At 47.0% G+C, this 22,116-nt stretch overlaps 1 protein-coding gene across 50 annotated transcripts in view; it reads left to right on the top strand.

The window, feature by feature from the left end:
- MAP4K4 (mitogen-activated protein kinase kinase kinase kinase 4) overlaps nucleotides 1-22,116 on the top strand; it is a 173,450-nt gene that overhangs the window by 100,315 nt on the left and 51,019 nt on the right. For all 50 annotated transcript variants that reach the window (XM_067704086.1, XM_067704085.1, XM_067704090.1 and 47 more), the window contains 6 exons: nucleotides 11,188-11,313; nucleotides 12,576-12,686; nucleotides 16,417-16,507; nucleotides 16,932-17,062; nucleotides 19,453-19,507; nucleotides 20,915-20,993. In XM_067704086.1, coding sequence (XP_067560187.1) covers nucleotides 11,188-11,313; nucleotides 12,576-12,686; nucleotides 16,417-16,507; nucleotides 16,932-17,062; nucleotides 19,453-19,507; nucleotides 20,915-20,993 — 593 coding nt within the window. The remainder of the gene's footprint in view (nucleotides 1-11,187; nucleotides 11,314-12,575; nucleotides 12,687-16,416; nucleotides 16,508-16,931; nucleotides 17,063-19,452; nucleotides 19,508-20,914; nucleotides 20,994-22,116) is intronic.

Genomic DNA, 22,116 nt, shown 5'->3' with positions numbered 1-22,116 from the left:
ACAGGCTGCCGCAGGCACGCTTCGTGTTCGGAGTTGTATTACATCAGTTTAGAGAGCAAAAGATCATTGTAGTTCGTTTTCCGAACCTCACGTTTGAGTACCTGCCGTGTGCTGGGCGCCATGGGGGTCTTTGCATGTTACCTGACTTTCCTATTCCTCCGCCCTGGGGTGTGACTCCGCAGCCAAGAATGGAGTAGAGTTTCCTCCTCTTGCATGCAGGGAAACTGAGGCTCAGAGATTTACTCTTTTTAACTTTTTATTTCTTACTTTAAAGAGCACCTGTGTCAGCAGCATCCAGCTGTCCACAGTGCACACCTTTAGTCTGACAGGGCCTGTCAGGGGCATGGACGTGAGCAGGGTGGAGGCCCTGCCTTCCTGGAGCTTACGTCCTCACAGAGGAGGTAGATTTTTTTTTTTTTTTGGCGGTACGCGGGCCTCTCGCTGCTGTGAGAGCAGGGAGGGTGGGCTGGGTGGGGAGCGAGGTGCCAGGCACCGTCGTCAGCGTTGTGACCCATCCCTGGGACCTGAGCCTGGTTCAGAAGACTGAGCTGGCAGCTTGCGGGAGGAGAAGCCTTCCAGGACTAGGGTCCTCAGTGAGAGAGCCTTTGCACCAGCAAACCTTATTGCAGCAGGCTTATATATGATGCCGCAACAGGGACCTCTTTGCACCAGCAAACCTTATTGCAGCAGGCTTATATATGATGCCGTAACAGGGACCTCTCCCTCTGTGCTGGATGGGTGAGCACACCCAAGCACTGCGCCACCAGGGAAGCCCAGGAGGTAGATTTTAAGCAGGGTTTTGTGGGGCTGAGTGCTGAGACAGATGACGATCTGTCTGTCCCCAGATGCATGGTTTTTATGCTACTGGATGTTTTCGTTGCCTTTCTAGGTCCTTCTGCAGCTTGAGCCGTGCAGCTGGTGTGACTGTGGTGCAGAGCTGGGGGGGAGGTGGCTGTTCTGGGGGGAAGGGTGTCTCCAGCTGGGAGGCTCGGGGACACATTGTATAAATTTCTGACGGAGTATAAAGCATCCATCAAGACTTTTCCCAAGAAGGACCAACTGTACCGTGGGCTGTACCTGAATGGATTGGTCTGGCTCACAGCAGAGCTTCCCTTTGGGTTTTATTAAGACTCGAGGTCAGTCCCCCGTCTAGTCTAGGGGAGGGGGTGGATCCTACAGGGTCAGACCCCCCGTCGGCTGCTCAGGTGCATGTCTGGGGCTCAGGGTTAGGGTTCTGTATTCCTCCCGTTTTCTCTCTTCATGTGATTTGGTATGTTTCTAAAAAGTAGGAGAAAATAGGGCTTCCCTGGTGGCGCAGTGGTTGAGAGTCCGCCTGCCGATGCAGGGCACACGGGTTCGTGCCCCGGTCCGGGAAGATCCCACATGCCGCGGAGCGGCTAGGCCCGTGAGCCATGGCCGCTGAGCCTGCGCGTCCGGAGCCTGTGCTCCGCAACGGGAGAGGCCACGACAGTGGGAGGCCCGCGTACCGCAAAAAAAAAAAAAAAAAAAAAAAAAAAAGTAGGGGAAAGTAGAAGGGAGAGGCGTTCTGGATTGTTTTCCTAGTTGGAATTGGGAAATAAGGAGACGGGGTTCAGCCACTGAGGCGGTCCTGTAGCTTTTCTCCACCCGCGGTCGTGAGGCACCATCACTCACAACCAAGGAGGTGTTTTGTTTTTAAAGGGGTGGGGGGCAGCCAAGTAAACTTTAAAATATATATGTATATATATATATACACACATATATATATATATATATATTTTTTTTTGGCTGCGTTGGGTCTTCGTTGCTGCACGCGGGCTTTCTCTAGTTGCGCTGAGCAGGGTCTGCTCTTCGTTGTAGTGCGCGGGCTTCTCACTGCGGTGGCTTCTCTTGTTGCGGAGCACGGGCTCTAGGTGCACGGGTTTCAGTAGTTGTGGCACGTGGGCTCAGTAGTTGTGGCTCACGGGCTTAGTTGCTCCGCGGCATGTGAGGTCTTCCCGGACCAGGGCTCGAACCTGTGTCCCCTGCACTGGCAGGCGGATTCTTAACCACTGCGCCACCAGGAGGCCCAAGTAAGGAGTTTTGAGAAGCACTGGGGCGGTCCACATACGCGCAAGTCCTCCTGGATGAGCGCGGATGCCGTGTAATGTTGCCCGTGATGCACTTACCTGCATTTCGTTGCCTAAAAGCTTTTGGAAAGGGGGTGTCTGTCAGGAGTTAGAATATCTTGCTTCTGTTTTCTGTTTGCCCCAAAGACTTGTGGAACTCGGTCCTTGTCTTCTTGAGTCACTCTGTGGAAGCATCTTTGAATCCTCAGAGCTGAGGGAAGGGCTCTTCACACGTGGTTTCCATGAAGATCCCCCAGACACTTCTCCAGGTGTAAAGTTGTGTCAGGCCAGTCCATGGTATTTGAGTGGAAGCTGCCATTTCAGAGCAAAGAGGGAATCCCTTTCCAGATACGCAGATTACCACAGTGAAGAGAATTATTTGAAAGTAACAGAACACACCTTTACACCAAGGCTTATTTCCTTGTTGCCACGATTGGCACACGATTGCAGATTTCTGTTATCCAGGAAGCGCCAGGAGCCAGGTTGGAGGTACTTACTTCCTACTTTGGCTTAACTCCGTGATGCTTGCAAGATAGCTGACCGAAGGAAGATCTGATTACTGTTCTCTAGACTGTCCTTGCTGCTTTTTCCTCTTGCTCTCACCTGCTGTGGTATATCATGACACAGATCATATAAGCAGGAATTAGGGTAGCTCGTGAGGGTGGGAGGTGAGGGAGACAGGAAGGGTGAGGGAAAGGTCAAGGTAAAACCATGAAACATGCCCCAAAATCTTTGCTTGGCCACTGTGATGCTCGAGGTCAGAACTAGAATATCACTGAGCTTTGTAAATACTGGCCGTTGGACACCATCCACCAGCAGTCACTACCCATCCCGACCGTGGCAGAGAACACGTCACTGCCCCGGCAGAGAGTGTGGTCTGTTACTTGCTTGATTTTGGCAATTTCTATACTTGTGATTCAGGCATAAACTGAATAGCTTGCTTATAGCAATTGAGATCAAACAAAAGTTATTTTAATGATCTTATCAAAAGCATATTTTGCACATTAATTTTCTTCAGTTGATTTCCTGTGTGTGACTTAAATTCTTCAAAATTATGATGATACTCCTTTAGTGGTGGGAAAGTGGGACCAGATGGGCTCTCTGTTGTTGGGAGGTGAGGGTCTTTAGCCTTCCACCCTGGTAGAGGAATCAAAACATCTGTAAATCCAAGTTGTTGTGTTCTGAACACCCTGGGTTCTAGTTTAATGAGCTATATAAAACAAATTGAGTCTCAGATTCCTTCACCGGCAGATGCCCCAAAAGGCTTAGTGGGTATTATCTGCAAGGCTGTAGGTTGTAGGTGGTGTGGTGTTTTTGTCTGCTGATTCCATTACCTGGGTTCATTTCAGTTGACCCCCTTCCACCCCGCCCCATGGGCATTTGTTCCCACTTCTTTGCACACTGGTAATTTTTAATTGGATGCCAGCCATGTGATTTGTACCTTGTTGGGTATTTGGACATTTTATATTCTTGTAATATTCTTGAGCTTTCGCCTGGGATGCAGTTAGTTACTTGGAATCCGTCTGAGCCTTTTAAGGTCCGTTCCTTGGGGTCAGATCAGCATTTAGTCTAGAGCTAGTTTTACCGCACTGCTGAGGCAGGAGCCTCCTGAATGCTGTGCCCAAGTTCCTGTGAATGATGAGATTTTCCAGTCTGGACAGTGGCAGCAGGCGCTGTTCCCCGGTCCTCTGGGGGTCCTCACCTGACCTCGGGAGGATGTGTTGGGTGCTCTGCTCGGATCTCCTGCCCCGTCTCTGCATCTCTCCTCCCTGACCCCTGTCCTGCACGCTCCAGCTGCCCTCAGCTCTGTGTCCTCAGCTCAGCATCCTCTGGGCTTCGGTGGGGTTTCCTCTCGCTTTGCTGCAGCTTGGAATCTCCCAGGGCAGCAGCTCGGCATTTGTAGGTCTTTCCTCGTGTTCCCGCCTCTCAGAGCTCACTGTCCTTCAATCCCTGGTGTCCAGGGTCCTAAAACTCGTTCATTCGTTTTATCTATTGTAGTTGTTCAAGTGGGAGTACATCTGGCCCTTGACCCTCCTTTTAGCCAGGAACAGAAGTTTGGCCTTTGTCCTTTTCACTTGCAGACTATTTTCAGAGCCAGCCTTCGACTGACTTGCCGTGTCAGTTGTGTAAGCAGGGGCTCTGTGCGTGTGAGTGCACGATGGGGCCAGTCAGAAACGCACAGACGTGTGATGTTGTCCACATTCATAGCTCCTCCAGAGCTGTGCCCCTTCTTGCCACCGCTTACTAGGGCCTGGCTTTCAGGTTTTAACGTGTGCGCAGTGCTCTTGGTGGAGTTCGCCCCTGGCTTAGGGAAGGGCGTGGGCACAGAGGCAAGACTCTGTCCGGGGCCCTCGGGCAGGTCAGGAAGGTGAAGCTGGCGCGATGGCTGATCCCGGGCTCCAGGTACCTCTCCTCTGCTCCGGAAACAACTTGAGCTTGGAAATTTCTGATCTCAGGAAGTCATGGGCCTGGATTGGTACCATTGGAGCCAACAGGAAGACGTGACCGTGGAGGTCCGAGCTCTGGGTGATGCTGACCCAGCGGGAGGCAGGTTAACCAGCAAGGTTCCCGTTCTTCAAACTCCCCTCGCCTTCCCCGTACAGCTGAGCGCTGGAGTGAGCGGCTGGAGCAGGGAGCTTGGCGGTGACGCGGGACCAGCAAGGGGGGCGTGAGGGCCCCCTGTCCAGGGAGGGCGGGGGAGCTGGACATGTGAACGGCCAGAAGGAAACTCATTTGGGTGCTTATGGAGTTAACGCCTCTACTCTTAACTTTCCCCCACGTAGGAAAATAGTATTGTTGAGAATTGGGCAAGTTAAAGAAGAAAACCTCTGTAATCCAGAGGTAATCTTTGGGCACAGTTCTTCTTTTTTCTTTCTTACACATTGAAACGTGTGGAGTTATCTAAATATACTTGTACACTGGTGTTGCCAATGGCAAAATGCTGATGTTAAGAATATATTATTTTGTCATCTTCTGAGCATTTTGGATTACTGATCTCTTTCTGGTCTCATAATATAATTACAAGTTTCGTTATGTAGGGGAGGAAAAAAACCCTTTCCTTCTACCCTTCTAGGTTCTTGATCATGTAATAAAAGATTAACAAGACGAAAACAAACAGGTTTGCTAACTTGTCTATCTCGTATATACATGGGAACCTTCACAAGGAAAATGAAGACTCAAAGAAGACTGTCTGTGTACCAGGTTGAACAGAGAGATGCCATTGTGGACCAGTAACTAAACCATATGGGACAGCTAACAGAAGATGAGAGGCTTGCTTGTACAGAATTCTTTTGGCCTCAGTCCCCTGGCTCTGGTGATAAGAATGTTTTTTCCAGTTGGTATAGGAAGGATGCCTTTCATATGGGAGTTTTATCGCTTGCTTTCAGGGAGAAAAGGGGAGGTCGGAGCACCTTTTTTGTCCCTGCTGCTTTTCAAGTCCCTTTAGCTTAAAATAATCCCATGTCAAAGAGCATATTTTGGGGTGACAATCAAGTGTTTTGGTGGAGGATTTGATTTTGGTCACTCTGGGCCTTACCCAGGAGATCTGCTTTCCATCTCTGTCGGGACCTAGGTTTCAGCTCTTACTTTAGGGGCCATACTAAAGGGTCCCCAATGGAGGAGGAAAATGGATGGGTTCTAAAATCAAGTATTGATGTGACTTATTTCAAGTTAGACTCTCGAAGCAACTTGTACCCTGGGGAATTGTGTCCTGTAAATTGGGGCTTGACACTTTGGAAAGTTCTCATAGTTTCGTTTAGATCCTGGAGAAAACAGCGATGGGTCTTACCTGACTTTGTGATTTGAGTTAGCTCACCGTGTTCATTCGCCGTGCTGTGGTTGTTGTTAAGGGGTCATCCCAGAGGTGTGTCTTGGCCTCCTTGCAAGCACCAGTCTCCCCAGGTTTTTCGTGAGTGAGTGATGTTGAGGAAAATGGGTTGTCCTTGCCGTCCTGCACCGTCTCGTCACAGTCTGAAGTTACCACCCCGCCATGCCCATCCCGGTGATGGTGCTGCTCTGTAGTTCTCTTCTTTACCACGCTGCTCTTAGAGCCCAGTCGAGTGACACAGCCTCGCTGAAATATAGCAGATTTCGTAGAACACTTTGCTGAGTCAAGTAAAGTCCTACGTGGTGGTGTCTGTCGACAGAAAGAGCAGGTTAAGCGCTTCAGGGCCGTTAGGGTTAGACTTTGGGGTCTCAGAAGTCCATTGGCTCAGTAGCAAAACTAGGGAGCATGTCTTTTTGTCTGAAATGTGTTCAGGGCAGTATTCCTTGTTGAGTAAGATGTCACGAGTGCAGCTATGTTAATTTTGTCATTGTTCTGTTGGGGTTTTTGTTCTGGAGCTGATGGGTCTTCTGAGATGGACGCGGATTAATTTTAAAGAACGTTCCATTCCTTCCTTCGACCAGATCCTGGACCTTCATTTTGCTCTAGAAGCTTCCCTGCAGAGTCATGTTCGCCTCTGTCTGGTTGAATGATCAGTGAAGTTAAGTTGCAGAACTTTTCATATGTCTGAGTCATAAAAATTAATTTTGGTTAATTCAGCTTGGTGTGATACTGAATAACACTCTCAGATGTCGCTGGGGTTTGCCAAGTCAAAGGTGATCTGCCCTCATTTCTCTGCCAGTTCACAGTCCCGTAAAGAAGGGTTTGGTAGTCGTTAACTAAAACAAGCTTGTAAACTTTTTTCTAAAATGGATATTCAATGGCTATTTTCATTCTAAGTATATACCTTTTGGTGGTGAAATCTGCCAGAGATGCTCGTGTATTTCATTTTATTAGTATTCTCTCCATCTAGTAAAGATAGAGTGAGTAATGAATGGCCCTTCCTGTTTTTGTTCAGCTCTTAATGAGTAGGCTTAATTCTGTAAGGAGGGGCTGCTGGGGGGAGCACCCCCCAGACCTCCTGGGTCCTCCCAGTCGGGCTCATTGGAGGTCTGCCTGCTGGCAGTGGAAGGAGACAGAATTTTGGTAACAAGAGAGTTTAAACAACATTTTAAGGAGTTATTAAGAAACCCTACTAGTCCTATGCACTGCTCTGTGCTCAGACTGTGGAGTGGACAGGACTTTTCCTATGACTCCCAAACCCACAGCTGCTTTTGAAGATGACCACGATTCAGATGTACACTCCCCCCCCCCCCCCCCCACCCTGTCCTCTAGCAGCCAAGGAAGGCAAAGGAAAACTCCTCCCTAGTCTTAGCCTGAGACAAAGACCTTTTCTGCTGAGTTTGCTCCCACTGGGGAGAGTCCAGAATGCTAATTGGCATCAGCTGCCTTAGATCACCGGGGGCTGGCAGCTGCCTCATCCCTGGAGGAGACCTCCCCAAATGTCCCCTCTCCTCTCTCAAGTGACCCTTAATTTTTTTTTTTCCATGTGTACGTGACTGTGGCCTCCTAAAGGGGAGGATGAAGGGCAGAGGCGTTTGGACTTGGCCGGGACACTTGGATATATCACTTCCTCATGGAGCTTTGCTACATCCACTTTCTTTGCAAATGTGGGATTTGTCATTGCTTTTAAAATGCAGTTAGTCTGTTCTAAGTCTGTTTTCCGCTGTATCTTTTATGGCAAAATGAGGTGTTTGTTTTTGGTGGTGGTGCGCATGCGTTTAAATACTGGAATGAGAACAGCAAACTTGTTTTCACCTAATGACTGAAGGGAGATTCGAACTCAGAAGTTGGTTCGTTTTTACCCTAAAGACACCGTGTAAGACACTATATTATAAGCATTAGTCGTGATTAGGATTCCAGCTGCAGTTGGCTCCAAACTGTTGGTAGATTCTGCATTTCTGATGCTTTTCCTCCAAGGTGGGCACTCATAATTAGACAGTGAATGACAGTTAGTGGTGCTGAGTGCCTTTTTACTTTATAAACCGTGCAATAGCCATCTATTTGAAAATCAGAGAAGCCAGAGAAGGAATGTTTCAAAGTATATATAATCCTTATCCTGAAATGATGATTTGAGAGGACAGTATGTTTTCCTCTCAGTATTTGTAGTTCAGTTTCATCTGCTTCCAGGATTTGACTGTTAAGACCCCGGAAGTATTCTGGCAAGAGACATCGATCTGATTACTGTATTTTCGGAAAATATTTGGATGTTTCAGTCATATTAGAAAAGCTGTTACCAAACTGTGTTTAAGCTGTTCTTATGTCATATTTCATTGTTTGTAACTTGCAGCCCAGTTTCGAAGATGTTACAGCCTGCGTCTCATGGTTGATGGTGAATCATAGTTTCGTTATGAAAAGTGATTGGGTGTCTGTCTGGCAGCATCTTAGGTTCAGGGAGATGTGTTGTGCCGTGATGGTCCTCCAACAGTATTGCCCGTGTGCATGTTAAGTGCTTTTCACACCGGTGAGCAGTACCGCATTTAAGCCTACGGGGATCTTTAAACGTGTAAGATGTGGGAGGATTTTAACTCAGTGGCTCCAGAAACCTCAGGTGCCGATGGAGGGTCTTGGTTGTTCTTACACAGAGCGGTGAACGCGTGAGATCCTGGAAGACACTGGTTTTTGTCACTAAAAGAAAACATATGTCAAAACCAGTCACAGTATGTCAAGACCCTTAATTATTGCTCAGGAAGCTGCTTGTGGGAGAACTGTAGGTAGCGTTTGCTTTCTGTCCAGAAGTGAAGCCTACTGGCAGAGCATCACAGGGACTAAAGACCCTGGGGTGACTTAGGCAGCGTGGGGGGCGGGTGGCGGCCCCTAGGAAGGGTTAGGGATGGAGCAATGAAGTCCCGCCTTCCGTCCGGGAAGGCACACATTACTGCATGAAGTGAGTGGCTGCGCTCTTAGCACAGAAAATGAAAATCAGTAGTGTGTTGATTTTTCCCTATTCTAGTTCAGCATTGTTCCTTTTGTTTTTGTTTAGTCTTTGTACCCCAGATCCTTACAGCTTTACTGGTTTTGGATAAGAGGAAAAAAATCATACCTTTAGTTGACTTTCTAATCCTGGAGTAACACCACCTCCTTTCCAGCAGGAGCGAGGCTGTGGCCAGACTCGCGCTCATTTTTGTTAGGAATGTGTCAGTCTCAACAGGCCTCGTTGGGGTGTCCTGGCTGCCCAGGAAGCCAGAGACTGTGGGCGGCGAGTCGTGAGCTGCGATCCAGAGAGAGCGGGGCCCCTGTGCCGGCAGGTGGTGGTCCTCCCACAGCATGGGCGCGAATGTGACGTAAGATACAGCTGTGGATGGGTGGGGCTTCCTAATTCTGCTTGGGGCGTGCTTTCTTGTGCCCAGTATGAACAAAACTTGTTGCCCTTTACGTTTTATAGTATAAAGTTTCTACACTGTAAAGGCCCCAGATAGAGGGGTGTGATTGTGTAATACTAGCCAGGCTAAGCCCTGGTTTTGTTTAGAATTAAGCTACTTAATTATCCTAGTTGTTCAGCCTCTTATTGTTCATTGCGGCTTTAACCATGGCCATTGAAATTCATATGCATTTGGTGTGATTTACATATATATCGGTTTTGAATGAGAATTATTACACAGACTAGTGTCTAGACTGTGCTTGGCCATGTGACTCTGCTTCATATTTCTGTCATCGTCTGCCAAAGTCCCATGACAATCACGCCTGTCATCTGTATGCTGCAGTAGTCTCATACTTACGTATCTGGACCGAGCTGGAAGCCATTGCCATGAGAATCACTGGTGTTGGATGATTACGTGTTTTCGTGGGTATTGGGTTTATTAAGCAGTAATGACGAACTGAAAGTTGTTTTTAAAAAGACATTTTCTTTTTTCATTTGGTCTCACTGTTAATATCTAATTAATGATGTTGCCCTAAGAGCAGTGTTTGCAAACCAAACTTACTTTAGGTCTGTGAGGCCTTATGAAAGGTTCTTGGAGATGCTAGGCTGCAACAGTAGGTTTTGTGTGTGTGCGTGTGTGCGCGCACACATGTGCATATACACGTACCTGTGTGGCTCAGAATCCCTGAGTCTTCCCTGGAGAGGGAAGGATATCAGCTAAAGTGGAAGGAGTGTGTCAGTGTAGAAAAGTCAGGAGGTTTTAGGGAACCACTCATCATTTCCTGTTGAAAATACATGAAATAAAGGGAATTCTAGAGATCTGGTTATGAGGCTTTGCTCAAAGATCTTCTTTATCTTCCCTCAAACACCCCTTTTCTAACCAAGGCAGATTTTCCCTATTCCTGCACATTCTCTCTTTTTTCTCACTTTAATTCTGCTTTCCTCTCATTCTCGTGCTACCTGTAAACCTTTCTTCGGATGACTCTTTGCAGGTGGTTTGGCGTTACCCTCTCCCCGTGTCCGTGTGTGCAGCAGGGCACAGGATGCCCCCGATGATGCGGTTTTCCCCGGGGCGGGGTGGGGAGGGGTTGGTGTGGGAGAAGGCGGAGACCTCAACATTCACAAGAGCAACTTATTTTTATTTTCCGGACCTTTGTCACCACCTGTCCCCTTCATTCTCCCTCTCATCTTCTCATACAGACTCTTCATTTCTTCCTCTGCTTGTCTTATTTTAGTAAAGCAAGAGGCGGGGGGATGAGCCCAGTCTAGGGACAACCTGCCACCACTGAGTGGTGTTTATGTTTCTGGGCTCCTGGACTGGCCCGAGTCTCTTGGGGGCGCTGTCCATCCAGGACCACAGGGTCCCTGAGCTTGGCCCCTGCCCCCGACCCAGGGTGATGGTGCTGTGTGATGCTCTCAGAGCTGAACCTTAAGTGCGTCGGACGATTTATACTCACAAATGTTCTCTAGAAAAGAAGCAGCCCTTGCTAGTCATTTGAAGTAGTATCAGCCAGTTTTCTTTTTCCTCCCGTTTTTACAGATGAGCCAGTTGAGGCCCAGAGAAGTGGAGTGAATTGCCTGGGGTTACGTGGCCCGTGGAAGAGCCAGGCCACGCGTGCCCTCTGCCCCTGCTGCTTCCTGTTTCATCTTTACCTTTTGTGCTTGTATTTCTTCTTGCAGAGCTTGTAATCACATTTCAAAGGATGCGTCGCCGCAAGTCCCCGATTACTGGCACAAGAGTAAAGTGTCTCTCCCTTGCTGGAGGGGCTGGGAACGTCTGATTGCCTGCATGTGGAGAAAGTAAAATCCTGCATGTCATTCAAAAGCTGCACATTTTATTTTTATTTTTTCTTAAGGATGAAGAGGAGGAAATCAAGCTGGAGATAAATATGCTGAAGAAATATTCTCATCATAGAAATATTGCAACGTATTACGGTGCTTTCATTAAAAAGAGCCCCCCAGGACACGATGACCAACTCTGGGTAGGCGGACATTTCCTGAGCATTCTGGGGGGTTTCCTCTTTGTATTTAAAAGGGCATTAAGAACCTTCCAGGGGGGGAGGGGAGAGAAAAGCAAAGAAAAAGGGGTAACATCTGGTATCTTCCCTGGCCTTCTCAGTGGAAGGTGTCCTGAATGTTTATTTTGGTGTTGATTTCACATCGCAGGAAAAAGAGTTAACTTGTGTTTTGGGAATAAAATGGCACATTAAAAAAAAAAAAGTAACAAAATAGCAAGGAAATTAGCTTGAAAATGAAAGCAATGTGATAAAAACTTGATGGAAATTAATTAGTGTGGAATCTCAACTAAATGAATCTTTCTTTACTATGTTGGAATGAGAGACAAATTGCAAGAAAACAAACTTAGTTTAGTAATTTATTAAGAACAGTGGACTCCAGGGAAATTTATAGAATTTATACATACTCAACCATATCTCTTATTGAATACATTTCTATTCAAGATGATGACACCGAGACAGTGTCAGATCTGTGGTTATCACGTTATGCCAAAGGTACTGGGCTTATAGGGCAGGAAGATAGATGAATACTCTTCTAATTTTTAAAAAAGCCATTAGAGACTGTTTGCAAAGTTAGGATAGTAAAAGGGAAACAGTTACCTTTATTTCCATTGCCCGTATCCAAACACAGTTAAATTTTTAGAATAGTTCAACTCAATTTATTTTCTAAGTACTTTGGAAATATACTTGTGTTCGTATTGTGGAAACATTTAGTTATTGTAAATAGTGTCTTTTAAAAAATGATGTGCTGCTTAAAAATAGTATTTCTCTTTTTAAAGAGAAATTTTTAAACTGTACTAAACGCAGTTGATATAAAATAGTTTGAGAATCACGATGTGTGGAAAATAGAGCAGTTTAGACACTGGCAAGTTGGAAAGCCTGTTAAGGGGTATTTAGATCAGATTTCTGATGAGTGGGCGTTGATTAGGAGCAAGCGGTCCACTTGCGTCTGTGCTCAGGAGAGAAGGGGGGCTTCAGGGCCTCTGCACAGGCTGCGCCGTAGAACATGCAGACGCCGATCTCCTGGACCGGATGTCCGTGCCGAATAGATGGGGTGTGATGAGATATGCTCTCAGGAGTTCAGTGCCTCCACAATGGTCGTGCGCCCAGACCTTTAGGAAAGGAGGGGGGTTAGACTGACCCCCGGCCTACCCGGTGTGTGCTGACATCTGTGATGCTCTGGCCACTGGGGGGACGTGTTGGCCGCAGCGTGTCTTGTCTCTCTCCAGCTTGTTATGGAGTTCTGCGGGGCCGGGTCCATCACAGACCTCGTGAAGAACACCAAGGGCAACACGCTCAAGGAGGACTGGATAGCCTACATCTCCAGGGAGATCCTGAGGGTAAGTGGGGCACAGCTGAGGCAGCCAGGCGTGGGCTTGTGTTTCCATTTCCACTTGCCCGGCCCCGAGGGTTTCTGCGCATTAGCTGCGACCTGTACAGGTTATTCTTTTCGTGACAGCCAAGGGTTCTGTATCACCAGCTGGCTTTGATAGTTTAAGCCACATCATGGTTTTGAGTCTGGCAAGTATCCAAAGAAACTAGACTTACAATAGCTTTTTTTTTTTTTTGGGTATTTCTCTGAATTCATCCTGCAGTTATGAAGAAGAAAATCAGAGTGGAGAGGAGGAGAAATAATCCCTCACTCTTGTGTTTATGGGAATCGTGTGTCTAAGCTTATAAAGCAATATTAATGGTACTAAATGCTGGCTTTCAAAATCATCTTGTGGACTTCGGCATTAACTGTTAGAATCTGTGACAGTATTTATGAGGAGAAGTTCTAATGTTTAATGTTATTTACAGCCAACTGGAAAGCTGGTTTATGTCAAAGCAAGTTCTTGGCTACCGTTTTAGCGGCTTCTAAACGATCCCTTTCAGTAGTAGAGCTGTCCTGACAGCGCAGGCAGGGTGTTCGAAAATCTCGTATTGGAAAACTGCATGTGAGTTGCCAGTGGGCCTCTTGCCTCTGGTCAACCGGCACAGTTTTTCTCTCTACTTTACCCCTCAATTACACACTTAAGTTACTTGGTTGGATTTCATTTACCGACCACATTTTAAAAATAAAGATTATGGAGTTGAACTGGAATCTAATTCTTATGTTTCTGTCACTAATAAAAAAAAATGTTAACTTTATTTTTTATTTATAGATAAATTTACTCCACTTTTTACGTTTAAGTTTCATAGAGGACTGCAGGTTTTAAAAAATGCCGTCTAGAATACAGAGATAGTCTGAATTTCTTTTTATTTAGAAAGTTTGCAGAGCCCTTGACAATAGACAGTTCCCCTAGGAAAACCAGTTGTAGAGGGTGAGATGGGAGACCCCGTCTTCTTATCACATAACAAGTTCCATTTAAAAATATCAAGATTCTTTTATGGTTATTATAGGAGACTTAACATGGGAAACTAAGCCTCCTGCCCTGTACTGCTGTGAGGGCGTTCAGTGAGTGGGCAGGTGTATTTATTATCTTGATAACGAAAACTCAGGGTGGGCAGGAGAGAGCAGTGGCTAAGAGCATGGGCCCCAAGTGAGGTAGACTTGGGTTCGAGTCCTGTGGGCAGGAGAGAGCAGTGGCTAAGAGCATGGGCCCCAAGTGAGGTAGACTTGGGTTCGAGTCCTGCCTCCGTTGCTTACCTTCTGCACATCCCCTGCCACGTTACTCAACTTTCCAGACTTACTTTCTTCATATGTAAAGTCTCGGTCCCAGTCCTATGAAGGAAGTACCATTACTATGAGAAGTAAATGAGTTTCAGTGTCAGGAATCAGTTAATATGACACGTGGGTCGGTAACTAAGTGGATGCAACTGTTTTTCCACCATTGAACTCAAGACAGCATTTTTGGAAAGAAGCCCAGGTTGCTTGAGGCCGCAGATCAACCTGAACATAGTAGCTCAATGAACATCTTTTCAAGATGCAGCAGATGTTTTCCGCCCCCGTGGCCACCTGAAACGAGAGTTTCCTTCACGTCACTTCATCTAGGATGGGAATTTTTCCTACGACGAACGTCTAAATGGACTAACCTCAAACAGAAGCTTCTGGAAGAGTCAGTATCATGTACTCATGTGTGTTCGTAACGGGTCACGGGAGTCAGTGTTGGGAAAGAGAGAGCAGAGTGGTGAGAAGGCCGCTCGTGGGGAAGGAAAGCAGGGCGTCCCAGAGGCACGCCGGGGGCTGATTTCTGTGGTGACAGACGTCCTCGTTCCTTGGTGGACGGTAGAGTCAGTTGCTGTGGAGTGAAGATCTCAGCAGGTTGAGAGTTGTGGGCACGCGGGTCTCAGACGGCAGTAGAAAAGCTCTCCTGGACCCACCGAGAGCCTCGAGACACGAAGCCGCGTGTTCCTTCCGGCGCGTTTCCATGGTCACCATCCACACGGCAGCCTCGCGTTTTCATAGAAACCAGCATAGATCATCCTGAGTGTGGGCAGTTACAGCCTCTCCCAACCGGCACCGAAGACGGCCTTTGACTGCTGCTTCATTCTGTGAATGCGACGGACTTACAGGACCGTGTTTCCGAGTTGTGGACCTTGATTCATTTGCTCTTGGACAGACGCTGACTGTGTACTGGACTTGCCATCTCTGCCGAAGTGGAGGGACTGTAGCTCACCATGGCGGGGGCGGTGGAACACGCCCTCCCTCCCAGGCCCTTCATTCAGGAAGACTGTGTCCGCTGCGCAGATCCTCGCGGCTCGGGCTCCTGCGCTGTACGAGCTGGCAGACACGCCAGCAGCGGGCCCTCCCAGAGGCAGTAACCGCAGCCCTAGGACAGGGATTGCTCGACAGGAACCAGAGTGCAGGCAGGCCACGTTCGTCTGAGAAGACGTGGCTGCTTAACGTCTGCTGCTAAGATAATTCTGGAGAAGTGTGAGAAGGGGGGGCTTGTGAACATTAAGAGAATAAAAAATGAACTGAAGTAATAAAAGTAGGAATTACGAAAGAGGGAAGCTGCAGTTTTTCATCTCTTCTTCCGCTGTTCAAAGGTACACCGGGCTAAAAGGAGGGAGTTTCTTCCTAACGATACCATGAAGATGCCGTATGCTTTTAGTGCTTTCCCCCCTACTTGGTGCTTTGTGGTGTAACACTGCACATCCTGAGTGCTGGAAAAACACACAGAGCCATGACATAAGCTCTCTTCTGTTTCACAGGCAGACTGGTAAATGATTTTAGAAACCCCCATGTTAGAAAAATGAATGTTCTAGGGCAGCTGTTACATTTAATTCATAGCCTAGAAGGTAATGATGACAATAAAACCCCACAAAGAAGTTAAACAGGACAAATCAAAGGAGTCGTTACGTCTCATCTGCGCTTTTTGAATTGAGACGTTGGGGAGTTAATAGGCTGCTTGTAGCTTACGGAGGCAGGCTGTCGATTTGGCTTCTCTAGCTAAAGTCAGGACAAGTAAATGAGTTGTGAGAATGATGCCTTTTGGGCTTTCTGACCATATTTGGATGAAAACTGTATTTTTGTTCTCCCACCACCTCTCATCAGAGGCCTTCTCTGGGCTTCGTTCCAGATGCGAGGTCATCAGAAAGTGCTGTGTGCCCAGTAGGATTTATTTCCTTGGGAAAGAAAGATACTTGAACATAAAGCTCTTTTGATGGCAGAGTTGTTTTGCACGTGGGGTGGAGGTCGGGTCGATCAGTAGTTAGCAGTTTGTCGCTCTTTGGTGGGAAAACCAGGCTGGATTCAAGGGCCAGACCTTAAAGCCCACTCCCGCCCTTTGCTTTTCCCCTGGGTGCGTGTAGTTCAGATCTGCCCCCAGGGTCGGCCATTGCAAGATAGGCGTGCAGCGTGGGAAAGGAACCACCCTGCACACAAATAGCGCAAATGACAGCAGAGACACTGCGGATGGTCCTGCTGGGGAGCAGCTAGAAGGTGGTAACCCTGCCCCATTGGGATCGTGGGTACCTCTCTCTGTGTGGTGTCATGGGTGATGTCTTGCTGGAAATGCACTGAGGTTGAATCTTATGTTCCCAGAAACTTCTGGCCTGTGTGCACACTTTATTATAAAGGGTGTGTTCTGGGCTAGTCCCTTGTAGCGACAGAGAACTAAGTCCAGACCTGACTTTCCTGCTCAGGGACTGGCGCATCTCCACATCCATCACGTGATTCACCGGGACATCAAGGGCCAGAATGTATTGCTGACTGAGAACGCAGAGGTGAAGCTTGGTATGTGATGGGCGTGCCACGTGATCTAATACCCTGCCCCAGTGCAGTTAGCTGGAAAGTTACCCCGTTTCTCCTTCTGTCTTATTTAAGGCTTGGGAGCTGGGCTTGCTGCTTAGCCTGGCTCCTGACTCCCTTTCCCCGTGCTCCTGGCTCATCCGGAAGTCCCTCTGGCGGTCGCTGTTGGGATGCTCAGGGAGGTGGCGGGTCCAGCGTCCAGGGAGCTCCCAGGCTGGTCGAGCGTCTGCCGTCTTGGTGGCTTGGCCCTGGAGAGGGTGCCCCTTATCCCTGTTGGTGGGAGGTTGCAGTCTGTGCAGTGTTTCTGTGTGGTTTACTCTGAAGGCCTCTGGTGCTCACATTCTTCACCTTGCCGTCGACTGGTTTGTTAATTGTGTTCTCCTTCCCCTCCTTCCTCTTCCTGCCACAGTGGATTTCGGTGTGAGTGCTCAGCTGGACAGGACCGTGGGGAGGAGAAACACCTTCATAGGCACCCCGTACTGGATGGCTCCCGAGGTCATCGCCTGTGACGAGAACCCCGACGCCACCTATGATTACAGGGTGAGGCGCCGGCCCTGCCTTCCTGCGGGTGGGGCTCCGCCTCCAGTCCCCCTTCCTGCTGCTTCACTGAGGACCACATGGACCCCTGCTGCAGGGGCACCTCTGCTGGGACAGTATCTTGAGGCTGTTTTTTTTTAGTCCATTCTGCATCCCCCCTGTTCTGTTACTAAGTACGATGCTGCTTTCAAGGTGGGGTGGGGCTGTGTGTCACTCCGTTGTCGGTAGAAATTTTTTTGTCCTGAGTAAATTCAGTGCTTCTGCCCTGTTTGCCGTTCTTTTTAACTTGAAGAATATATTATAATCAGATATTTATTATTTTAAAAATACTGGCAATATATAGCAATAGCTTCGTCTGTGTGAAATTTTAGAGTGTTGTTAAAGAGCTTTGCAGCTTTGCTTTGGTCACAAATATATGTAAACTATTAGAGTGACCTCTAGGGACTTGTATCAATAATGCACTTTTTGATCCTGATGTAAAACCCATATTTGATCATCAGACTCGGGTTGAATATGTTTGTAAAAACTACTTAAAAATTCTGTCGCCTTAAGTAAATGAGTCAGAGTGGTTGATGTACGTGTTAATGATACTCACAATTGAGTTCCTATCTTACAGCACGCCAGTGTATTTAGTATTTATTACAAATACCCAACTACTGGAACTCAATGTGAGCCTGTGGTGGAGAGGAATATTTATTTATGTTTTTATATGCTGAAATATTTTCAAATAGATTATAGACTTTAGAAGTTTTCACTCTTTGTTATGTCATTATGTATCTCTAAAATTTGAAAACCTTTCTAACGCATCCAAAATATTATCATACCTAAGTAAATTAAAAGTGATTCCTTAATGCAGAGTCCATAATTAGACCCAGCTCGTCTACACCTGGTTTGTCCAGACCAGTATTCAGTATAGGACAAGACGTTGTATTTGGTTGGTTGGTGGTTGAGTATCTTTCAGTGAAGACTATCACACCCTCTCCCCCAGCCCCCGCTTTCTGCATGACACCGCCTTGCTGAAGAGGCAGTGTTCCACCCTTTAGATGTATCTTACCATTTCTGAATTTTAACTTTCCAGTCTTTGTCATGTCAGTTACCTTGTTTTCTGTGGACTGGAGAGGCTCCATTAGTATCGAGAAAAGCCTTCCGGGATCCCCTGAGAGGAGATGGGCGTCGTTTGTCTGCATCACCCTAGGGAGCGTCAGCACCTGGTGGTCCCACCACCGATGCTGCCCATATTAGTTTCTGGTTAAGGTGGTGAATTGCTCTTTGGACCTGAGGGTGTAGAAAACTCCGTAAAAACAAGGGAGCAGTTCATGGGCCTCTTTATTCTTGTGATAAAACACATGTGCTTGAGTCTCCATAGCAGAGTTATAGGTTATTCAGGAAAACCCTTCAACGGAGCAACTTTAAGTAAATTTCTTTATTAGGATAGTGTCTAAACAAAAGAAGGCTAATGATAAAAAAACATCTGTTATCTGCTTTTAGAAAATCTTGTTTGGATTTTAAGAAATTAGCTGATAAAACCTCATCTGTCATCCAGTGTATATTGAATGCCTACCACATGGTAGTCACAACTCTGGGGATACAAAGGTGAATAACGGACAAACATACCTGTCCCCATGGAATTTGTATTTGAGTAGGGGAGAAAGCTAAAATTCAAATTTTAGGGAATTCCCTGGTGGTCCAGTGGTTAGGACGCCACGCTTCCACTGCAGGGGGTACGGGTTTGATCCCTGGTGGGGGAACTAAGATCCTTCAAGCCGCATGGCGTAGCCTAAAAAAAAAAAGGAGTATAATTCAAATTTTAAAGTTAATATTTTGGGGAATCGGAAGGGAAAGACTGCATGCACTTAACTTATCTCACACCCCTAAGTTTAAAGGAAGAGTAGAGAGACGTGGCAGCCTGATTCCGTTTAGTGAGCGAGGGTGGATTTTATTAATTCTTCTGAGGACCTTTCATAAAGAGTATTTTCTAGCCTTTAAACATTTAACAGCATAGTTAAGTTCGAGATATTGTCATAAAACATAAGAGTAAACATCTGTCTAGGCTGGGAGTCTAAATCATCAAATGCTTGGAAAGAAATGAAGAAATGATGAACTGCAGAGCCCACAGTGGGCGGGTAGGGAGAAGATGTAACGGGGAACCAACTTTGTTCAATCATAGATACGAGCGGTTCTAATTAACAATCAGTGTTATCTTTATTGCATCTTTCATTCATTCTTTTGGAAGGTGTTCCTCCAGATGTGTTTGTGCTTTTAATTTCCTGGCGAACTTCCTTTTGGTTCGTACCCCACAGAATGCAAGTGCGTCATTTGTGTGAACGATCAGTAGTGGTGAGTTGGGGGCCTCACAGCAAGGACAGTGTCCTAACTTCCCGCTTTGTTTGCAGAGTGACCTGTGGTCCTGCGGCATCACAGCCATTGAGATGGCAGAAGGCGCTCCCCGTAAGTAGCTTGCGTTCCTTTTCAGCCCAGTTCTGTGTAACTTAAACCTAGTCTCAAGGCTTCAAAGAGAGTGGCTGCATGGATGAAACTGTTCCTGATGGGGCGTTCAGATGAAGGAATCATAAATACAGTGGAGTTTTCGATGTGAAAGGAATTCTTGGCATGCATTAGTCCTTTTGAAGATCTCCCTGAGGTCCGTGGGCTATGTTATCTTTTATTTAAGTTGTAATCAGACGTGTGACCTGAAATTATTCTGATGTCAGATAATACACAGTAATTTTTCTTTTTACAGTTTGAACTTAATATTCCGTGAAACTGGTCCTACCACAGGAAATTTCAGTATTTCTTACATTTTAACTTTACAAATAGAGGCACAGCCTTTTATCTGTGGAATAACTTTTTCCAGTATTATCTGTGTGAAGTTTTGCTTCTGCTTTGGATTAAATCAACGACAACTTCATGAAATTGATTTTTAATCAGGAACAGGGTAGAGTTTCAGAGAGCAAAGGGGAAAACAGCATTTTCTGCCAGTCCCCCTTTAAAAAAAAGTGTATACAAAGAATGTATAACTTCCTGATACATAGTCGCTGCTGAATAAATATTTGTTGAATGAATGATAAAAGACTGCCCACAGCTAAGGATTAGTTTGCACTGCAGAAGCGGCCGTCCGTCTTGATCACCATGTGCTCCCTCAACCGAGACGGGGAAGGACGGCCTGGCCCTTTGTCTCGGTTCTCTTTCACGGCAGGAACAGTAGTACCCTCCTTTTCTTTGGCCCCCGTTTCCCAGCTGCCTTGTAAGAGTCTCGTGAAGGTGAATAAACACTCGGAAATACCTGATGAGACATACTCGTGTGTACACGTGCACCTAACACGCCTTCGTTGGGCAAGTGACCGGAGAACAGGCAGTCATTGCCCAGAATTAAACAGTCCCATCTGGCCCCCGTTTTTGCTCTTCCGTAGGCACACTCGCTCTAACAACCAGCAGCGAGCGTTCCTGGAGGGCTTAACGCATCTGTGTTCCAGGTGTTGTGTGAAGGCCTTTACGACCGAGTCTAATTTAATCCTCACAGCATCCCTGGGAAAATAAAGTTATCTCATTGTCATCTGATAGATGGTGTAGCAACGTAAGCTGTTAACTCCTTTAGGACGTTGAATCAATATTTAGCTTTGATTTATGAAAACTTTCCAATGTCTGTTTGAAATTGTATGTTCTTCTCGTTGCGCTTTCCCTCCTCGTATTTTGCTGTGTTTAAGTGGGGTATTCAGGGTACGCCCTCAGCTGTATAACTAGATGTGCAGACTGCCTGACGTAAAGCATGCCGCAGACGATGGGCAGAGCGCGTGCCCCTAGAGATCAAGAATGAGTAACCTGAGTACGTACTGACACGCCCTCTCCTCTCCCCAGCTCTCTGTGACATGCATCCCATGAGAGCACTGTTTCTCATCCCCAGAAACCCTCCTCCCCGGCTGAAGTCCAAAAAATGGTAAGCTGTGTGTGCTTTGTTGTTGCTGTTCTTTTCCTTTTTAAAAAAAAAAAAATCGTTCCTTTTTCTAGTTTGACTTCAAGGCAAAATTCTGGCCATTCTGAGTCCAAAAGAACACAAGAGCCAGTGAGTGCCCCAGAACACCAGTTAAAAAGTGTTGTATCACTTTATTTTTTAATGTTTCTTTTTCCTGATCAGTTGTGCTTGAATGATACAATAGTGACAAGCCACCCTAGGAAACAAGAACACGTTAAAGAAAAAGGTTCCATTTTAATACTTAAACATACCTCTCAGTGTAATATGTTTCTAAGCATCTTTACATTAAGAAGCAAAGCTGTGTTGACTTGTAGTTCCTCAGTTGAAGTAATATCTTAAAATTCATGGAGTGGTTTACTGTAGTTATTGCAGAACTTTGAAGTCAGATGGGCCCCTGTCGTCCCAGCAGCCTGCGTTGGAGGAGGGGTCCTCTCCCTGGGCCACCCCCTTCTTTCTCCCTCCTTGCGCATCTGCTGAACGGAATTGATGCCAGGGAGGGAGACGGTGACGACCTCCGTGCAGGAAAGTGTTAAGTGCAGCTGTGTGGGGTGAAGCTGGTTTGGTGTAGTTTTAGAATCTCGGAGGGAAAGGGCAGTGCTTTGTTTTCTCACTTGAGCATTCTGCCCACTTGTTTCCTCCCAAGGGTTCCTTTGAGTCCTTTCCTGTCGATTCCCGTCTGCACTCAGGCTCTCATGCACTCGGGCCCTCCCTCCCTCCCTCCCTCCCTCCTTCCCTCCCTCCCTCCTTCCCTCCCTCCCTCCCTCCCTCCCTCCCTCCTTCCCTCCCTCCCTCCCTCCCTCCTTCCCTCCCTCCCTCCCTCCCTCCCTCCCTCCCTCCTTTGCCGTTCCTGTTTCCTGGGCTCTGCTGTTTGTCTTACCTACTGTGGGTTTTTTTTTTCCTTTCTGAAACTGTTCTCATGAGTTTTCCAGGTGGTGTTGTCTCCTCTTAGGTTCTTGATTCTGATTCTGAAATAGGCCAGAGATCTCCATTTCAGCCTCCTTCTCTCCTGGCCTCGGTCTTCCGGCTGTCAGGGCGTCGTGGAGCCTCTCTCCCATCGCGGGTGTGGACATGCACATGTACCACGCCA

This window comes from Pseudorca crassidens, chromosome 14 (assembly GCF_039906515.1).
Source record: "Pseudorca crassidens isolate mPseCra1 chromosome 14, mPseCra1.hap1, whole genome shotgun sequence".
Taxonomy (NCBI): domain Eukaryota; kingdom Metazoa; phylum Chordata; class Mammalia; order Artiodactyla; family Delphinidae; genus Pseudorca; species Pseudorca crassidens.
The sequence above is the reverse complement of the archived record's forward strand: the minus strand, read 5'-3'. Positions and strand labels throughout refer to the sequence as shown.